This window comes from Cnephaeus nilssonii, assembly GCF_951640355.1.
Source record: "Cnephaeus nilssonii genome assembly, chromosome: 6".
NCBI classification, from domain to species: domain Eukaryota; kingdom Metazoa; phylum Chordata; class Mammalia; order Chiroptera; family Vespertilionidae; genus Cnephaeus; species Cnephaeus nilssonii.
This window is the reverse complement of record NC_137077.1, coordinates 52,974,615-52,992,967: the sequence shown is the minus strand read 5'-3', so window position 1 is coordinate 52,992,967 and position 18,353 is coordinate 52,974,615. Positions and strand designations below refer to the sequence as shown.

Here is an 18,353-nt window from a genome sequence, read left to right as displayed (position 1 = left end):
TATTCCAAAGAATTGTGTCAATAATCCAGGTGGAGTGGTCTGGGCCTGTATACACTTAGCCTTTCTTTTTAATCTAAATTAAACCTCCTGTGTGAATGGAATGAAAAAGAAGTCTCCCCTTTGCTGGGGGCAGTGGTTGGAATGAGGATGGATTCGGTGCTGTTTTATGTCACTCTTAGAACAAAAAGGTGTTTCTTTCCTCCACCCCCTCCCCATTTTGTGCCCTCTCTCCAATGTGTCCTCCCTTAAGAGATCCATGTTGGGGACTCACCTTCTCTCCCCATTTATTACATTGGTATTGAAGATTTTATGCTCTTTGTATTTGGAAGCCTAGGAATAGCTGGTATGGGGGCCTGACTGTCCAAAAGGGCATTCCCCTCACCTCCACCAAATAGCATTGGTCAACCCTTTGTCCTCTGAAATCTCCCATCTCCCCACTGACTAGAAGACTTTCCCCAGCCTGTTAAGAGTCCACTATTTCGAGGCTAACTTGCTACAAGGCTAAATGGTCCTCTCTCCTTAAGGCATCTTTCCATTTTCTACTACTATTTTTCTCCTCTTTCCTTCCTGACCCATCTCCTTATAATCTTCTCCCCTCACCCTGCTTTTCCACTGAACCTCCCCAGCTCTAACTGGATAACAAGAGAAATTCAGAAATGAAATCTTTGGCTGCCAAGCTCAAGCCTGGGCCTTCCCTCCTTCTTCAACCATGTGACAATCCATGTGAATTTGGATTAAAGCAGCCAGGAACCCAGGCCACTGTTGTCTTGCAATCTAATTTTTCTCTTCTTGCTTTTTCCTTATAGGCAAAGAAGAGGAAAAGAGCAGAGCGCTTTGGGATTGCCTGATGAGAAACTCTTAATGCTTTCTGTTCTTCAGTGGTTTCCATCTCTGACTCTTCTTGGTCACATATATACCTAAATACACAGTCATGTGCCTAGGTGCTGCCTCACAATGAGAGAGCATGTACCCCAGGTACATCCGAGAACTAAGTAGCAGTTTGACTTACTGCTGTTCCAACTTTAAGATTGTTGTTGTTGTGTTTTGTTTTTTTAATTATTATTTTGCTTGTTAATAAAAATCATTAGAAAAGAGAACAGTGTGTTTTATTAGGTACTGCTTTGAGTTCTTAGAGCCAGATTCAATCAGATATGGGGATCTTCAGGGACAGATATAGGGAATTAGCCATAATGCTTTTACCCATTAGAAAAAAGGTTAAGGAAAAGGATTGAGTCCATCAATATATTATTGATTTCAGAGAGGAAGGGAGAGGAGAGAGAGATAGGAACATCAGTGATGAGAGAGAATCATTGATTGGCTGCCCCCCTGCGCGTCCCTACTGGGGACCAAGCCTGCAACCGGGGCATATGTCCTGACTGGGAATTGAACCATGATCTCCTGGTTCTTAGGTCAACACTTAACCACCGAGCCATACCGCTGGGTTGAGTCCATCCCTTTATGCCTATTTATATTCTCTCATGTTCACAGGCATCCTTTTACCTCTTTATCCTTCATGAAAAGGCCAAGTTTTACCCTGAGTCTTTGCTTCTCCAGGTTCATGTGACCCATTGGGATGAAATAGGGAGAGTACCATGGGTTTTAGGAGGTGCAGAGGATGTAAAATACAAGGGCTAATGATTGGTAGTCTCATAGAATGGAGTCCAGAAGGGTCTTATTTTCAAAAGTGATCTGGTGTGATACTGTCTGGTTTCAACCAAAGCCAATATATGGGACCCTGGTGGTAGGCAGTTCAGGAAAGGAAATGGGCTGGGTACCCCTCAGAGCTAGAAGAAAGTGTAGGGAATCAAAGCATGACAGGATGTCAGAGGTGTTAAGCATTATTGCCTAGATCATTGGGCACATAAGCAGTGGACAGGAGGCTTCTACTTTCTAATCAAACCCTGTGCTAGTTTGTCTTCTGTTGCAGACGTATACTATTGCAGCTTTGGCAATAACATTTCTTAAATATTATTAAAATCCATTGTACTTGCTGGGCCTCCTACTTAGAAAGGTTTGGCTCTCCCTAAGCAGGCTGCTTGTTTGCATTTGGTTTCACATAGATTGAGATCTATTTAATCTTTTTTGATGTGTTGGTATAAGGTTTCTCCTCTTAATCTTTATTTCTGGACCTACATAAGGTTGGTTTTTGTTTGTTTGGTAATAAAACTTAAGAGCTTGACACCTTACCTGAAGACTGGTACCATAATCATGCTGTGTTGCTGTGGTATAATTTCTTGTTCCCATTTCTACTGAAACCCTCTGCCTTATTTTGTGATGAATAGCTAATAATTTGATCCTCTCTTCCCAAGAATCTCTTCCCACAAAGTGTTTTTGGTTGCTGAGGAGGGTAGAGATCTAAGTTTAGACACTTTAGGAAAACTGCCTTGGAGAGCAGATCCAAAGATTAACCATGTGTTGTACATTTTGCCCCATTCTGAGACTTTGGGAAAGTGAACAAAAGGGAATTCTGTAAATGTTTCCTTCCCTCTGGCCTCTTCTGTCTGCCTCCCTTTTCTTTTCTCCAGGCCCTGATTTGAGACTAATTTTCCTCTCTCTACTCTGAAAACAGAACCAGAGAGAATTAGTTCTGTTTTGCAGCTTGAGAGAGGTTATAGATTTAGTAAGGGTTTTCTACCCAAGGATGATAAAAATTAGTAATAGGTAAAGGGGTGGAGCATATGGTGATAACGGAGTGGAACAATGGATCCTTCAGTGTTTATCTTCTTATTCTCTACGTATATCTCCTTATCTCTTTACCTCCTGGTTCATAGGTCAACGCTCAACCACTGAGCCACACCGGCCTGGCTCAGTCCATCCCTTTTAGCCTATTTACATTCTCTCATATTCACAGGCGTCCTTTTTCCTCTTTATCCTCCAGGGAGAGGCCACTTTACCTCCTTATCCTCTCTAACCTTCCATAAAAGCACTAAGCCTTCTCTTTCTGAAGTCTAATCATTCTTTCCCTGATTCAACTCACTTTCCCCAAATCCTTGATAGTGTGGATTTTTTACTAACCTTTTCATCTCATTCTAGCAGCTGTTCTTAACGTTGGTCAGAAGTCTCTCATCTCCAAGCCTGATCACCAAATCCTCCTCCTCTTGTCTCAGTCATTCCACACATACTTTTTGAGCATGAATAGATCAAGATGCCAGTCTTTTCCACTAATTTAGTCTTTAAATAGTAAGCCCCTTTTAAGACATTAATGGACACCCAGGCTTCCAATCCTTTCTCTGGGATCCAAGTACCTTTCCTTCCTATCCCCCAGTCTCACTAGTCTAGCTGATCCAAGATCCAGGTGTGGTTAGCTGACTGAGGCTTTTTTTTTTTTTTCTGTCCTGAAGCTGTGACATTCTCTGCATACCTGGAAGCTCTTAATGAGGGAGTCTATAAAAGATGTGGAGGGAACTAGCTTCCTCAGCTGTAAATCTGCACCTTTTTATGGTTCTCCAAGGATCATTCTCTTTTCTCCACCATCACTCTAAACTGTCCTTCCCCCACGCCAACTCCTGAAGATTCAGGGTTAGAAGCTTCTGTGGGGTGGGGGGTATAGAACGATGGGAATAAGAGCAGGATTTCTTGATGTTGAGCCCTGTTTCCATGTCTAACATGAGAAACAGATGAAGGGAAGGAAGGAACTTAACTGTTTTCCCTGTTGTATGAGGGCCTATGATAGGCAATGTCACTCACCTGATTATTGAAATCCATCAAAACTAACCTCCGCCTCTCTTGCAACATTTCCACACTTGTTTTTAAACTCCAAAGAAATTACCAAATAATGGTGGAATTCACACCTTTGCAGACTCTTTGAGCCCAGGGTGCTCCCTGCTTTATTTCTTATCCTTTCTCAACTACTTAGGTGTAATTCCTTGTTCTACCACACTAGCTCTACTGGCTCTGAGACCCTGGACAAATTAATTATTCTGTGACTCTCTCCAGACCCTGTACCAACAGCAACCCTGTGAGAATTGATATGTACTCGGCACAATCTGTTTACCATAGTTTGCATAGTATTTGTTCAATAAATACTAAATCTTAATTTTACTAGGTTATTTACAGTGAGAAGATTTCCTTTTCCCTAAATAGATTCCAGCTAAAGGGTAAGGGATTGAGTGGATTAGGTTGAGTATGTGTATGTGTGTGTACACTACATATGCAGGTACATTATTAGGAGGTTCAGAGAGTGGAAAGAGTCCTAATTGCTCCCTTACCCCCAGCTCATTGGTAGGAAAGCTGACATTGTTGCCTGGGGCAGACTTCCCTATTTCAGCCTCACTAGAGAGCAGACTCTGTAAATAGATGCCTGTGGTGCTTAGCTTGGGGCCCCTGACATCCCCAAATGGACAGATAGAGTATAGGCTAGCTACTCATGCATTGGGTTGGAGGATGTTGGGGATAAAAGTCATCTTGCGGTTTCTTCTGAATGTCCTCAAAGTAGGAAACGGCAGTAGGGGGAGAAAAGAGTTTTAGCTCAGGTAAAACGCTAGGGGTAGGTGTGGATACAGCAGCTCCTTGGGAGGACAGTGTGTAGCACTTCTCTCTCAACCTGTCTTCCTCTCTCAACCTCGGTCTTGTAGTTTGGTCTGAGGTGGGGTCATTCTATAGATAAAACTAACAAGATGGGAAAGCATGGTGGCATGTTGAACCTTCTATGGCCCTGTCCCCCCATTCTGGATCAGATCGATATTGCAGTAGCTTTTCTTCCTTTTTTTTTTTTTTTTTTAATGTAAGGGAAGATTCCTTGGCTACACCCAACTCTTATGCCTTGGAAGTGTGCTCTAGGTTCACGGGAGACATTTTTGAGATGCTTAACCACTTTTGGTACACTGGCAAGGTGAATGGCCATGTTAGCTTAGTTGTGGATTTTGGTAAAACTTTGTTGAGGAAGCCTAGGATCAGGGAACTACAGAATAGGATAAACATTAGCAGGATGGTCTCAAGAGCACTTTTAGATCTTCCATTCTCAGGAAGCTGGGAGAGGGTTTTGTAATATTTGGGACTGTTTTGATAAAGCTCTCTAGAGAGTTGTAGTTCTAGGTCCCCTCCCTGGGGCTGCGTGTCCCAACCATCACCCCAGATGATCATAGTCGTTTTCCCTTGCTCCATGACCGCCATCTTCTTAGTTCTTGAGCACAAGGTTACGTCCTCTCAGATCCTCTTCTGTTCCTGGTCTGAGGTATAAATGTTGGCGCTTGGTTAGGGAGAAGAGCTCATCACTGAATTCTAAATTCTTTGACTGCTTTTATTTTTATTTTTTCAGGTTCAAGTGCTGGATTGTGTCATGTGACCATCCCAAAACTCAGAGCACCCTATGGCCATCTTTGCCCTCTGTCACATAACTTGAAAACTGCCTGATGGCCTTTTTGCAATGGTTCCCTCCAGGAATCCTTGATCTCAGTGAAAAAGTCCTTTCCCGGCATTCCAGTGCCCATCGGCCCCATACTCCTCAGACACCCTTAACAAACAAAGGCAATCACGCACACAGTGTAACAAATACACAAAGTAAATAATAATTACACTAATTATGATCTGAGGGCACTGGTGAGGTCCACACACATCGTAAGGTGGGAGGGGGGTGCTAGTTCCCACTAGGCCACTGGGCTATGCCCCCCGGCCTTTTTGGGGGTGGGAAGGACCAGGGAAAGGAGACTTCAGCTCACAGGTTTATGTTCATAAGAGAAAGACCCTCCCCCAGTGGTCTTTATTTGGTGGTAAAGGGGCATATTCTAAGTGTCCCCAAATCTGATGTCCCAACTCTATAGAATTTGTAGAGGGAAGTCATCTGATACCTATTGCCAAACCCCCACCCTGTGCCAAGATCAAGAGGCATGGGCATTTGACCTTGGAGAAGGCATCTTCTGTTCTTCACTTCTCTGTTCCTCTCCTTCCACCAAGAAAAAGTGAGTGGTGTTGCCGGTTCTCCGAGATTGGGCCACAAGGAAGGATAAAGAATAGAGTCAGAGAGGAGAGGCTGGGGATCAGCATAGCTGCTGTATGCGAGGAGGCGAGTTGAAATGCTTAATAGCCCCTGCCCATTCCTGTACTGAAACACCGTATCTCACTTGTTCACTACAGGAATGGGAATAAGATACCGAAGCTCACCAACACTACTTTTGCCCCTTCCATTGGCTGGACCAGGTGGGAGAGTCATGCTCTTGGGAAAAACAGCCTTCCTGGTCAGCTCTCCAGCTTGGGCTTAACTTTGTTCAGTACCGTTTGTATCAAGAACCATCACTACTGGCTCTACTTAAGAATAACAATTTTACTGAAGGTTCTTTCCCCCTCCTCTCCTGACCCTCTAGGCTCTTGCCTGGAGCCCAGAAGTCTGGTGGCGAGGTATGGATAGGGTGTGAATCAGGAGATTCTCGGCTCCTTGGCTTCAGGCACTGTCCAGCTGGGAGGCAGAGGGGAACTTGTACTCTGAAGCTGCGACTCCTCTAAGCCTCACATCTCTTCACCACTACTCTGGTGCCCTGGTTATCTGTCCCACAGCGAGAGGTATTTTATGTCCATAAAGTGCCCGTGGTAAGTGCTCAGAATTCATCTCTTGGCTGTGGCGGGTGCTGCTATTTTTCATTCCATCGAGGGGAAGAAACTGAGGCACAGTGAGTCCAGAGGAGAGTGGGTCAGGATTGTGGGAGGATGAATAGGCCCAGCTAGTGACTTGGAGTGGTAACCAATCCCTGCCTGCTTCCTAGCCTTCCAAACAAACCAGGGAGTCTCCGTCCTTCCCATCCTCTGCTCTAATTGGCCTTGTCAGATGCTTTTACCCACTGTATTGTCCCCATCCCTGCTGCCAGTACTGCTAGATTCCAAGAATAAAACATAAAAATAATTATAGACACTCTGCTCCCTTATTCTCCCCCCTTCCACCCTGAGCTTTGGGGTTGAGGGACTAAAGTGTCCCCCGCTCCAGAATCCCTTCCACCTTGGCCTGCTGGCTCTATTCCTTAGCCCAGAGCAGTAATTTGGATTCAGATGCCTTGTAACCATCAGCCTCCTCACTACTCCTTTTTTAACCCCTCCTAACCCTTCCCAGACCTCTCTCTCCTCTTCTTTTCATTGACCTGAAGATAGAGGCTGGGAGCAAGGGCATTCCACAGGCTCTTTGGTCTCTCTCTGGCTGGGGGGAGTTGGGGCATGAACTGGCCACACCCTCTATTAAAGAACTCAGTACCATGAGGGTGGACCTGAGGGTTAGTTTAGCGGCTCATGTAGATCCTGGATGTTCAAGGCTGGCTCCCCCAGCTCCCAAACCCTAACCGCTTACTGTTTCCGTGACCACTGGAATTCACTTCCACCCCTTTGGCTCAGGAAGGTCAATTAAGTAGGGTGATTATGGATTGGAAGCTTCACCATATGTCAGCCCTCTTGTCCTTTACTCCCATTCCCAACCTGGAGGCTTTATACAAGTGCTTAAGTAGGTGGGTATTGAGGGAGGACAGGGTTTAGGGAATAAGGGACAAATGGGGCACAGTGAACAGGGGCCCTTCTATTTCAGTAAAGCCAAATACCAAAAAATGAAAAGTCACAATAAATAAATAAATAAAATTCCAAAATCCTCACTTTTGCTCCTGCCCTCACTTCCTTTCCCCTGGCCACTGCTAGAGAGAGAGAAAGGGAAGAACTAAGAATGGATTTTTGATTTCCTTTCCTACTGAAAATGGTAGTCAGGGGGTCTCCCCAAAACATACCAAGCCCCTCACCTTGCCAGTGGAAGAAAGGAGGCTTGGTATGGGGCTTTCTCTTATTACTCCCTTTCCGTCTCTTTCTCATTATCTCTGCCTAGTCTGTCTCTTCTGCCTCTCCATCCCTTTGCCTTCTCACTGCTGCTCTTAGTGTTCCTCTGTCTCTATCCCTCTGCTCTACCTTTGTCTCTATGCCTCTCTGTCTTCTTGCCAAACCTTCTCACCTGCAAACCTCAAACACTCCCCACCTGACCTGTCCCCTCCTCTTCCTCTTTTCCCCCAAACCCCTCACCCTTCAATCCCCACCTGCCTCCCTCTATTGTATTGCACACTGCTTGGGCAGGGAACAAGATGTGATGCTCATGAGAAGAGGTGGAGGGAGATCTAGGGCCTGTGGGGGAAGGGGGTCAGGGCTGGGATCTAGGGATAGGGTCTGTGGAGGAGGCATCCTCTGTCCCCCACCTTAGGAGCAGCCACAGCGATCCACCACCATGCCAGGGATCTTGCCGTAGATAATCTGCTGCTTGTCATTGAAGTAGAGCATGTTGATTGGGGACATCTTGGTGGGAGTACAGCAGGGCCCAGCAGAACCTCTTGGATTAGCCTGTTGCACCAGGTGGGTGTGTGGATACTTTTGCATGAACATGTACTCGCACTGGCCCGAGCAGTAGTTGGCCTTGTAGCGTTTAGGTGCGATGATCCAGTCCCAGCCGAAAGCCTCAAAGTCCACTGTGAGGGGATATCGGCAGCAGCGGGACTCACTCGAGTGCTCATCGCAGTCCAGGCCCAGGTTCCGCCGGGACCGCTTTGTGTTCTCTAGGACTCGAAGCTCCATGAAAGGATGCTGTGATGGGAGAGGAGAAAGAGATGTGACAGGGTCCTGAAGGGTTCGCACTGTGTTCTTTCCCATCTGCCTCTCAACAGGGGCATGAGAACAGAGACCACTTCTCAGCTTTCCCACTGCTCCCATCCCCAACCAATGTCTTCTGCCCACTTTCCTTGCCAGCTAGCCATCTCTCCTTCAATTCACCTTTCCTAATGCCTCCCTTGGCAACCTAACTCTCACCAGCCCCTTGGCCAGAGGCCTCATCAAGAGTCCATTTTGTGTTCCCACGGATCTCCCATTAACTCACTCACACCTTCACCCCAAATCCAGTTTTCAGCTGTTGGCCTGGCTTGGATATCTGAAAAGTGATAGTTGCCACTCCCCTTCCCTCCCAAACTCCTCCTCTAGAATCAGCTTCTGGCCCCAGATAAATAATGCTAGTCCCCAACCCTCTTCACATTCCTGGTCTACCTTTTCCAACATCCCACCTCCTCAGGGCCAGGTTACACATATCCGCCACCATCTCAGGCTCCCTGCTCACCAGCCCCTCAGCTCCTGGCCCCAGAGAGGTGACAGCCAGGTCTGTGCCACTGGGATCAAAGGCGTTGATCTCGATGCCCCAGTTGCTCTGTGGCTGGCGAAACCAGCTGTGTAGCACTTGCTTGAAGTCGATGCTCTGCCAGTGGCCGGAGCGGGAGTGCAGCTCAATCTTGAGTGATCGGATACGGATGTGACGTCGGCCTCCCCCCCCTCCCCCAGGAGTCCCTTCCCCAGTTAGGGGTTTCAGCCGCAAGATCTGCAGGTAGACTGTGGCTGGGCGGGGCACGGGCCGTAGGTACACCCACAGCTGGGCCTTTAGTACCTTCGTGAACATCACCTTGGGGCTGAAGTGGAAATGACAGCAGAGAGGGCTGCCATCTGTCTGCACCGCAGGGTCCGCTGATAAGAGAAAAGGGGGTACAAGGTTAGCGAAAGTGTTTGTGGAGGGGGTCAGCAGCCCTGGGTGGCACTGGCAACTTGGACTCCTCAGCCTGAGTTTTCCAGTTCTTCACCCTTCTCCCCGGTCTGTCTTGTTGACTACCGTGTCACTGGTACCCAGAACAGTGCCTCCTCGTTTTCACTGTAAGATGACTGCTCTGTCAGGTCTTACTGATCTGTACCCACTCTCTAATCCAGTCGCCCTAATGCATAGTTCTCCTCTACCAGGTAACCTGCAAAGATGGTTATTAGAGATTCTTCCACCTGCAGCCTTCTCTTTCCCCAACTTCCCCCAACATATAGGGCTCTAACTTCTGAACCTTTGATGCTCTTCGAAGAAGCCAAACCTCTGTCCTCACACCTGCTGTTCTCAGCTCACCTTGTCCCAGTTTTGCTCTGTTTTGTCTGGTGGCCAGGCGGGGAACCTGGCATAGCACCTCCCCCCCAACACACACACACACACACACACACACACACACACACACACACACTAAAACAAAACAGATGGCCTCAGAGAGTGGATAACTCATGGTCCAGATAGAGAGCATGGGCTAAATTTATTTCGTGAAGTAAATCAGATCTAGGCTTCCTGGCATCATTCACACTAGAACTAACATGCCTGGAAGACGAACTACTCAGGCACTCCTGTATTTGACTCTCCCATTAACCTGGAAACCAGTTTTCTCAGCTGCTTCCTCATCCTCATCACCATTACTACCTCAGCTTTTGAGAGGGGAATACTATCTCTATGTTGTTTCCTCCTCCTTGCCCAAAGCATCAGAAATAATATTCAACACACCAGATTAACTGTAATCAGTCTTTTCTCCCCTGAGCTTCCTGTCCAGTGCCAGCAACTCTTCGCAAAGGTTAACATCCAAACTTTACATTTTGGCCCCTTTCCCCTTGTTCTGGACCATAAATTGATTCTTCTTGGGTCTAAAAGATGATTCTTAATGTCTGCCTCTGCTTCCATTGCAGCTCCTCTCAGTTCCCTTTCTAATCCCTTAAGTCAGTTGGAAATGCCTTAAGTCATGTTTTCATTGGGCAGGAATAGCCATCTCGCTCTAAACGGACAGAGAGGAAGAATCGGGAAGGAACTTCCAGAGCCATGTAAGAATGATTAGGAAGTCACGTGCATATGTATCATGCCCAGGTCTCTGAGTTCTGCATAATCATGGAGGACTTAGCCTCTACGGTCGGGGTCCCACCAGCATTCCCCCATCCCAGAAGAAGGAGGGCCCAAGTGCGATGGGGAGGAAAGTGCTTGATGATCTTCATATATTCAGGACACAAGACACCAAGCTCCTCTGCAGCTTCCTTCCCCTGGGTTCTTCTCTGCGACCCCAAGGCACTGGCTATGCTCCCAGGTACTCTCCCGCTGGAGCTGTGGGGTGCAGTGGGGTAGGGTTCCAGAGTGGAAATTCAGAGATCAGGAGAGCTGGGGCAAGGGAGCTGTTGGTGAGATGGGGGGAGTGACAAGCAACCCAAATAGCATACTGTGCCTCATGTCAGCCTAAGGATTGTCTTATTTTCCTGTGTGTCTTCCCCATTAGGTACTAATCTCCATGAGTGTGAACACTGTGTTGATAATGTGTGTTTTGCTCATTGTGGCTTTAGTGCCTCCATAGTACCAGGCAGTGTTCAATAAATGCATGCTGAATGAACTCCCTAAACTCCCAATCTTAAATTATACTGGCCAGTGCCTCAAAGTCCTTCCTGGCATCTAAACAGTGTCCTCTGTCTACAATTGAAATGGGTTTAATCACTGCCTGACTTCTCATTAACCAGCATCTGACCTTACCCACCAAACTTCTCAGTGATACAGATAATAATCCTTGCTCCATAGGAGTACTGAGCATTAAATAAAGAATGTGAAAAAAGCAGTAGCTTCTCAATAAATGTTGGTTTATTGTTAGTTTTCTAAGCTGACCCAAGGCTTTAGAGATAGGGGACTGGGTCCCAGGGCCCCATCCTAAGTCTCTAGGCAGAGTCCCCCCACCCCCACCCCCACCCCAGGGAATCACCATACACTTCTCACCCAGTGGATGTGGGGACAGTCAGGCACTACAAGGGGGCAGGACTAAAACAATGTGTGAGAAAGAAAAGGAAAGGGGAGAAGATGAGAGACTGGAGATGGTGAGGGAGATAATAGAAGAGACTGTTAGGGATGAAGGCAGTTTAGAAGAGATAGGCAGAGAAATAGAGGGGAGAAGGAAGAGAAGGGAAGATCATGGTAGAGGAAGAAGAAATCAGCTTGGGGTTTGGAGACTCCTGGGAGAAAAGGGGGGATTTAAAGGAGTGGGTGGGGGTTAAGAAGCAAAAGGAGGGTGGTAGCTGAACCCAGTGGGATGAAGAGAAAGGACAGAAGGATACACTGGGAGGAACAAAGGAGAACCAGGTAGAGCCACGGAGGGAAACAAGGGGCTTGAGAGAGTCCCCAACACACGCACAGGCCCAGCTCCCAAGGGGAGGGGAAGGAGCCACATCTGTGTTGGATTGATCGGGTTGGTGGCAGGCAGCAGGTCAGGTTTAGTAGGCGGTGCTGGTCTGGAGAGAGGTCATTGCACTATTTTCAGCAAAAGCCCAACCCCCTCACTGCTCACCACCTCGCCCTCCCCCCCACTCACATACACACTCTTCTAACCCCGGCTGGAAGGCCTAGGGGCAGGAGGTTGGGCTGAGGACCCGGGCCTCTCGGTGTAGGGAGGAGAGAGAAACTGAGGGGCTGGGCTTGGCTCCCAGAAGGGCAAGGGGGCTGGGTTCCCAGGATGAAGGCTGGGGTGGGAGAGCCTAAGAGGGTGGAGGGAACTAGGGCAGGCACTGCAGCCTAGGAGAGGTGGGGGCTGGGGTCCAGGGTTGGGGACTGGGGGAGGGGGAGGAGGGGGAGGGGAGCGGAGGCCATCTCTGCTGACAAACACCTCCCCCGATTAGCAGAGCACAAGTCTCTTATTAAAGCGGGTCCCTGGGGATTAGACTATAAAAGTCTCTTTTTCCTTTTCCCCTCTCTCCCTCCCCTCCCCTCCCCTCCACTCCCCCTCCCTCTCTTAAGAGCTCAGCTTGGCTCTTAAAGGGGACGTACAACACCTGGCCAGAGACCCAGTCCCTAGTTATCCACGTCCTGGGGGTGGCACGAGGGTGTCCCTGCTCTCTTCACCCGTGACCCAGCCTAACCTGCACTTCCCAATCCAGGCAGGCAGAGTCCTAGCCGTTTCATTTCCCGCGTCCCCTTTACCAGGGCTAACTCTGGACTCAGGCCCACTGGTTAAGGGATGCTGGGGGTAGAAAGGAGCCAGGGAAGCCCACAGCTCCATCACCCATCTGGAAGTCCTCCGTCCTACTGCACACAGACCAGAGGATCCTTTCCCTGGTCATCTTCCAGCAAACTCTTCTCCAGAACCCCTCCACAAGTCCGTTCCACACATCCCCACCCCCATCGCTGCCCTCAGTCAACCTCACACCAACCCTCGCTTCTGTAAAGCAAAAGCTTTAAGAATAGAAGGAAGACGGAGGGAAACCCAAGATCAGATCCCAAGCCTTCACCTGCACCCCACCGAAAAATTAACTTCCTAGTTCTTTGAGTTTCTCCTCTTTACGACCCTGACCCAGTGCTGTGGCCTTAGTCTGCAGGAAAGCTGGTGGCAGCACGCAGCACTCTGCCTCCCAGAGCACACCTGGGCTCCTGGGCCTCTCCCATGGGAGTGGGCCACTAGGACGCCCCTCAGCCCCCAGCTTTTTATGACCCATCTGCCAATAAAACATCTCCCCCTCTCTGTTCAGAGCCATAAAACCAAACTGTGTGTGTGTGTGTGTGTGTGTGTGTGTGTGTGTGTGTGTGTGTGCGGGGGGGGTACTTTGCCAAACCTCTAAGAGAGGGCCTGGTTCCCTGGAGGTGGGGGGCAGGGGGGGCAGAGTGGGGGGGGACCTTAGAGGGGGAGGGGAAAGGGAGTCGTCTGACCCGGGGAGAGCAGGGGAGTTTGGGGATGTTGGGGGGAGTGTTGGCCTGGATTTTCCAGGCCATAAAATTTCAAAGCAGCACAAGTCTGTTAACATGTTCATCTTTCCTCCGGCCAGCGGCTTGGATGCCTGGGTCTACCCCCCCGCCCCATGTATTTCTTTCTTTTTCTCCTCAGGTCTTCCTGTCTCTCCTCAAGTCTGGGTGCGGGTAGGGGCGGGTGCGTAAGAGATGGAACGCTAAGGTTTGGGCAGCCGGACGGGTGCCGGTGCCCGCAGCGCCGTGGAGTTGAGTTCTCTGAGCACAGTCAGTACGGAGAAGGCACAACTTTTCTGCCCCTTAGGGGACCGGTGTCAGAGGGCCCCGGTGGAGGGGGTGCCCGCTGGGCTACGTGCCGGGAGAGGCCGGGCTTTGGGTCTCACTCCCGGGAGGGGAGGGGAGCCCTCGGCTCTCCGCAGCCCGGCGGGCGCGTGGCGGAGCCCAGGGTGGGGACGGAGCAGCGTGGGTGCGGGGGCACGGGAAGGCAGCGGGGCCGGGAGCCTCCCACTCCGCTCTGCAGCCTCTCCGCGCAGCTCTTCAGGACTCGGTAGCTGTCCCTGCCCCGGCGCTGCGGGCGGCCCGCTTCCCCCGACTCCGCCCGCGCGGGTCTTCCCGCACCCCGGGGGCAGGAGGCGCTGCCTGCGGTCCGCGGGACTCGCCGCCCCACCCCCTCCAGGGACGGGGCGTGCACGCAACTCCGCCGCTCACCTCCGCCGCTAGAAAAACTTACGCGGCACAGCCTCCGCCCCCCAATCCGTCAAGTTTTCGCAGAAAAGGCTTCGGGGCCGGAGCCGCCGGAGCGCCCCGCTCCGGAGCAGGAGGCGCTCACTTCCCCGGAGCCCGGGCCAGCACGCCCCGCCGCGCCCGCCCTCCACTTACTCTCCTGGGCCATGCTGATGACAGTCTCCGTGGTGGCGTGGTACTCGTCCTCCTCCAGGAAGTCCTCGGGCTGCAGCGCGTCCCCCTGGAAGTCGTGCAGGTCCAGGATCTGCTGCAGCGGCGGCGCCTTGGGCAGCAGCTGCTTCACCACCTCGCGGCTGATGTTGGGCGCCTCCTTGAGCCTCAGTTTGCTCAGGATCTGCGACTTGATGCTCTCCAGGCGCAGCTCGCGGCTGTGCTGCCGCCACACGCACACCGGGCAGCCGTCGGGCTCGGGCGCCGCGGACGCGGCCGGCCGGCTCGAGCGCTCCCCCCCGACCCCCGCCGCCGCCGCCTCCGCCGCCGCCACCGCGGGTCCCTCGGCCGCCTCCCCCCGGGGCCGCAGCTCCAGGGCGAGGAGCAGGAAGCCCAGCAGCAGCGGGGCCGCGAGCACCATGCTGGAGGGGAGGGGAGGGAGGACTGGGGGGCGGGGACGCCGGAGTCCCGCGGGGAGGGGGCGGAGGGAGAAGGGAGGGAGGAGGAGGGGGTCCCGGCGGCGCGGGATTGGGGGCTGCCCGGCCGAGGGGGACCCGGGGGGGCCGGGGGCGGCGGGCTCGCGGGCGGGGCGGGCGGGCGACCGGGGCGGGAGGCTGGGGGGGCCCGAGCCCGGGCCAGGCCCTTTATAGCCCCGGCCCCCGTGTCGTCAGCGGCCGCGATTGGCTGCGGAGCCAACAAAAGAGGCCGCGCTGTCATCCGAGGCGAGAGAGGGAGCCGGAGAGAGCCGTGGAAAAGGGAGAGCGGGAGGGAGCGAGGGCCCGGAGAGAGACGGGGAGACCGCGGTCTCGGGGTGGGGGAGAGGAGAGGAGAGAGAGAGAGTCAGCGACCGGGAGACACAGAGAGAAAGGGGGGAGACACCGATCAGAGGGACAGAAATAGAAAAGGCAGAGGAAGAGGAGCGAGAGACAAAAGGGGGAAGACGCGGGGATCAGAGACTTAGCTGGAGGGACAGAGACGGAGAGGGACGGGCACCACCGGCAGGGGAGTTAGAGTGGGGAGAGCCGGAGCCAGAGGCGAGGACCGAGGTGCGGCTCGCCAGGGCGGAGAGGGAGCTCCACAGAGCCAGTCCTCAGAGGTCAGGTGTGCAGGGAGAGGGGAGCAGAGGCAGAGGACCGAAGGGACAGGGGCCAGACCCTGGGAAAGAGAGGTGGTGGAGGGAGAGGGGCAGGGACTTGGCCATACCCAGGAGGCCCCCGAGGAGGTCCAGCCAGAGGATCAGGGAAGGCAGAGATGAGAAGACAGGCTCCTGGGGGAAGGAGAGACTGCACAGCGACAGGAGTCAGCCTGAGGGGGAGCGTGGGGGGGGAGAGGGAGAGGCTGAGTCCAGAGGAGCCCTAGCTGAGCCCGAAGATGTTTGAAGAAGCCGTGAAAGGGAGCATCAGGGAATCAGAAAGAGAAAATGGAGGGATTAGAGTAGACGTGGGGGTTAGCCAGAGGGACTAGGAGCTGAAGGGACAGGGACGATCTGGGAAGGGGGAGAGGTGGTTGGGAAGCCCTGAGACCAGAGGAAGACTTGGCTGGGAAGAGGTCATGAGCTTGAAATTGAGGCTTGAAAGGGATAAGGTAATTAGCAGGTTGGAAGAGGCAGGAAGGGAGGGCCTGGGGGAGGACTGGGAGGACGCAGCGGCGAAGACCACTGTGCTTGCAGAGGAACCTGCATCTCGGGATTCCCAGCTATACTTTAGGACCTGCAGGGTCTCAGAAATCTGAGCAGGGGCCAGTCGTTTTAGGGGTGAGAACAAGAGAGATATCTGCCCTCAGATGCCCGAGTTGGAGAGACAGCAAGTTGTAAAGAGGGAAACCCGGATATGGAGCCAGTCCGTCTTCCAGCGTGACCTTGGGTACAGCAGAGGGCAGAGTGGAAGATTGCCAAGTACTGAAAGACTCCCGAAGGGCTTAGCTTCTGGTTCTCAATACCTCTTCCCAGGCCTCAGTTTCTCCCGGCTTATTTCTTGATTCTAAAGTCCTGGAGGTCAATAGACAACCAATGGATTGAAAATGTTTAGGAGACTGGATCTTGCTGGTTTCCTGGCATACACAACATGTATTGAACCAATGGAAGAACATTATTGGGTTTCTCAGGCAGAATAGAGAGACATTGGGTTCCTCTCTGGATTAGAGCCCAATATGGTGTCTTAAAGTTGTCTTGATGAAACACTAGGTGTAAGGACAGAGTTGGACTGGGGAGCTGGGGTGGGATGAAGGAATAAATTGGTGGTCTAGGTGTGAAAGATGCCAAGATAAGTAAGATAGTCCCTTTCCTTAGGGAACTTACAGACTAGACAGGACACTAGATGAACAGTACTGGCCAAATCTCCATCTGGAAGTCGCAAGGTAGCTCAAAGGTTAGACGGGATAACTAGAGGACTTCTCTCCCTCTCCCTAAAATGTGTCCCCTTCTTGATGTTTTTCATTTATAGTGAATGACATTCAATCATCCAGTCCTTAAACCTGATGTAGCCTTCATTTTCTTTGTCTCTCTCTTTTTAAAATTTTTATTCATTAATTTTTAAAAATATATATTTTATTGATTTTTTACAGAGAGGAAGGGAGAGGGAGAGAGAGTTAGAAACATCGATGAGAGAGAAACATCAACCAGCTGCCTCCTGCACACCCCCCCACTGGGGACGTGCCTGCAACCAAGGTACATGCCCTTGACCGGAACTGAACCTGGGACCCCTGAGTCCACAGGCGGATGCTCTATCCACTGAGCCAAACCGGTTAGGGCAAAATTTTTATTCACTAATTTGAGAGAGAGGAAGTGGGAAAGGAGAGAGAGGGAGAGAGAGAGACAGCGATTTGTTGTTCCACTTATTTATGTGCTCATTGGTTGACTCCTGTATGCACCCTGACTGGGGATCAAACCTGAAACCCGGCACATTGTGATGACGGACGGGACGCTCTAACCAACTTAGCTACCCAGCCTCTTTCTCTTGATCACCTGAGTCTTTGTACAAGTTGCTTCCTCTTGCTAGAACAACGCCCCCTCCGACCTCACCTGTTCGCATGCACACACACAATCTCTTGGCCATACTCACTTTTTGCTCAGTTCTCAGTACAGATGAGATTTTAGACGCGTCTTCGAGAAGTCCATTCCTGACTCCCAAGTTGAGAGTAGATGCTCCTCCCAGCTCATCTGCACCATTTTGTGGGCCTGTGGGGGTTAATCACAAAGCTTCTAGAAGTAGGCTGCCTGGTTTCAAGTTCCTGTTCTCCCCTCTTTCTGTCTGCGTGAACTTGGCTCTATGCTTCAGATTCCTCACCTATAAGATGAGGAAAACAATATTGTATCTATTCCAAAAGATTACGCAGATGAACTGCCCGACACACGGTTCCAAATGAATTCATTCATTAGTCATTACTGTTAGCCCAGCTTACCACCTTACTTTTTTTTTTTGTCTTCACCAAAGTAGTCTATTCTTAACTGCTTTGAATAAAGAATGAATGAACCCTGCTGACTGGATCTGGTCAGAGCTGGGTTGGAAAGAGAAAACTGTATTTATGGTCACGAGGAGTCATGGGTACCTGCCAAATACCAGAGAGCAGGAATCAGGCACAAATTCTGAGACAGAAAGATTTCCACCTCCTGTTTGCTCCCCGAGGTCCAAGACGGCACTTAATCCAATGAGTAGGGAAGAGTGCCATCTGGTGTTAGATTCTGAAATTGCTACTTCTTGGAATGGGACTAAAAGCCTTTTTTTGTTGTTTTTTTCTTTTTGTTTTGAATTCCTTACATATTTTCACTTTAGATTGCTAGTCCAAAAAGTTCTATGTCATAATGCATTAAGGCTTGTTCCTCTCTCCCTAGACCCAGTCCCGAGAGGGAGCCCCGCTGCCTTTGCGGAAAAGGAGTTGGGAGAGATCTGAACATTCAGCTCTTTCCTCATCCCAATACAGGCTCACCAGGGGTTGGGGCCCCGCCCACTGTCCTGATCTCCCTGGCAACTGTCTTCTAGCC

The 18,353-nt window shown here is 50.8% G+C and overlaps 2 protein-coding genes across 5 annotated transcripts in view; one reads left to right on the top strand and one right to left on the bottom strand.

The window, feature by feature from the left end:
- The window catches only part of SARNP (SAP domain containing ribonucleoprotein), a 60,450-nt gene extending 55,785 nt beyond the window's left edge, over positions 1-4,665 (top strand). The window contains exon 10 of one of the 2 annotated variants that reach the window (XM_079774358.1): positions 807-4,665. In XM_079774358.1, the coding sequence (XP_079630484.1) occupies positions 807-848 (42 nt within the window). In that variant the 3' untranslated portion in view covers positions 849-4,665. The remainder of the gene's footprint in view (positions 1-806) is intronic. The other variant, XM_079774357.1, reaches the window with a different exon arrangement.
- Positions 4,666-4,791: 126 nt separating this feature from the next.
- On the bottom strand, positions 4,792-18,324 carry GDF11 (growth differentiation factor 11). 3 transcript variants are annotated; one of them, XM_079775902.1, is made up of 7 exons: positions 18,299-18,324; positions 17,782-17,920; positions 17,434-17,658; positions 14,360-16,361; positions 9,374-9,450; positions 9,053-9,220; positions 4,792-8,529 (listed from the first exon to the last, which is right to left on the bottom strand). In XM_079775902.1, exons 4-7 carry the CDS (start codon positions 14,793-14,795, stop codon positions 8,149-8,151), a joined length of 1,062 nt encoding a protein of 353 aa, XP_079632028.1. In that variant the 5' UTR covers positions 14,796-16,361; positions 17,434-17,658; positions 17,782-17,920; positions 18,299-18,324; the 3' UTR covers positions 4,792-8,148. The 3 variants fall into 3 exon arrangements, with proteins under 3 accessions (XP_079632028.1, XP_079632026.1, XP_079632027.1); XM_079775900.1 differs by having other exon boundaries at positions 9,053-9,450; XM_079775901.1 differs by lacking the exons at positions 17,782-17,920; positions 18,299-18,324 and adding an exon at positions 17,921-17,966 and having other exon boundaries at positions 9,053-9,450.
- Between the last annotated feature and the right edge of the window lie 29 nt (positions 18,325-18,353).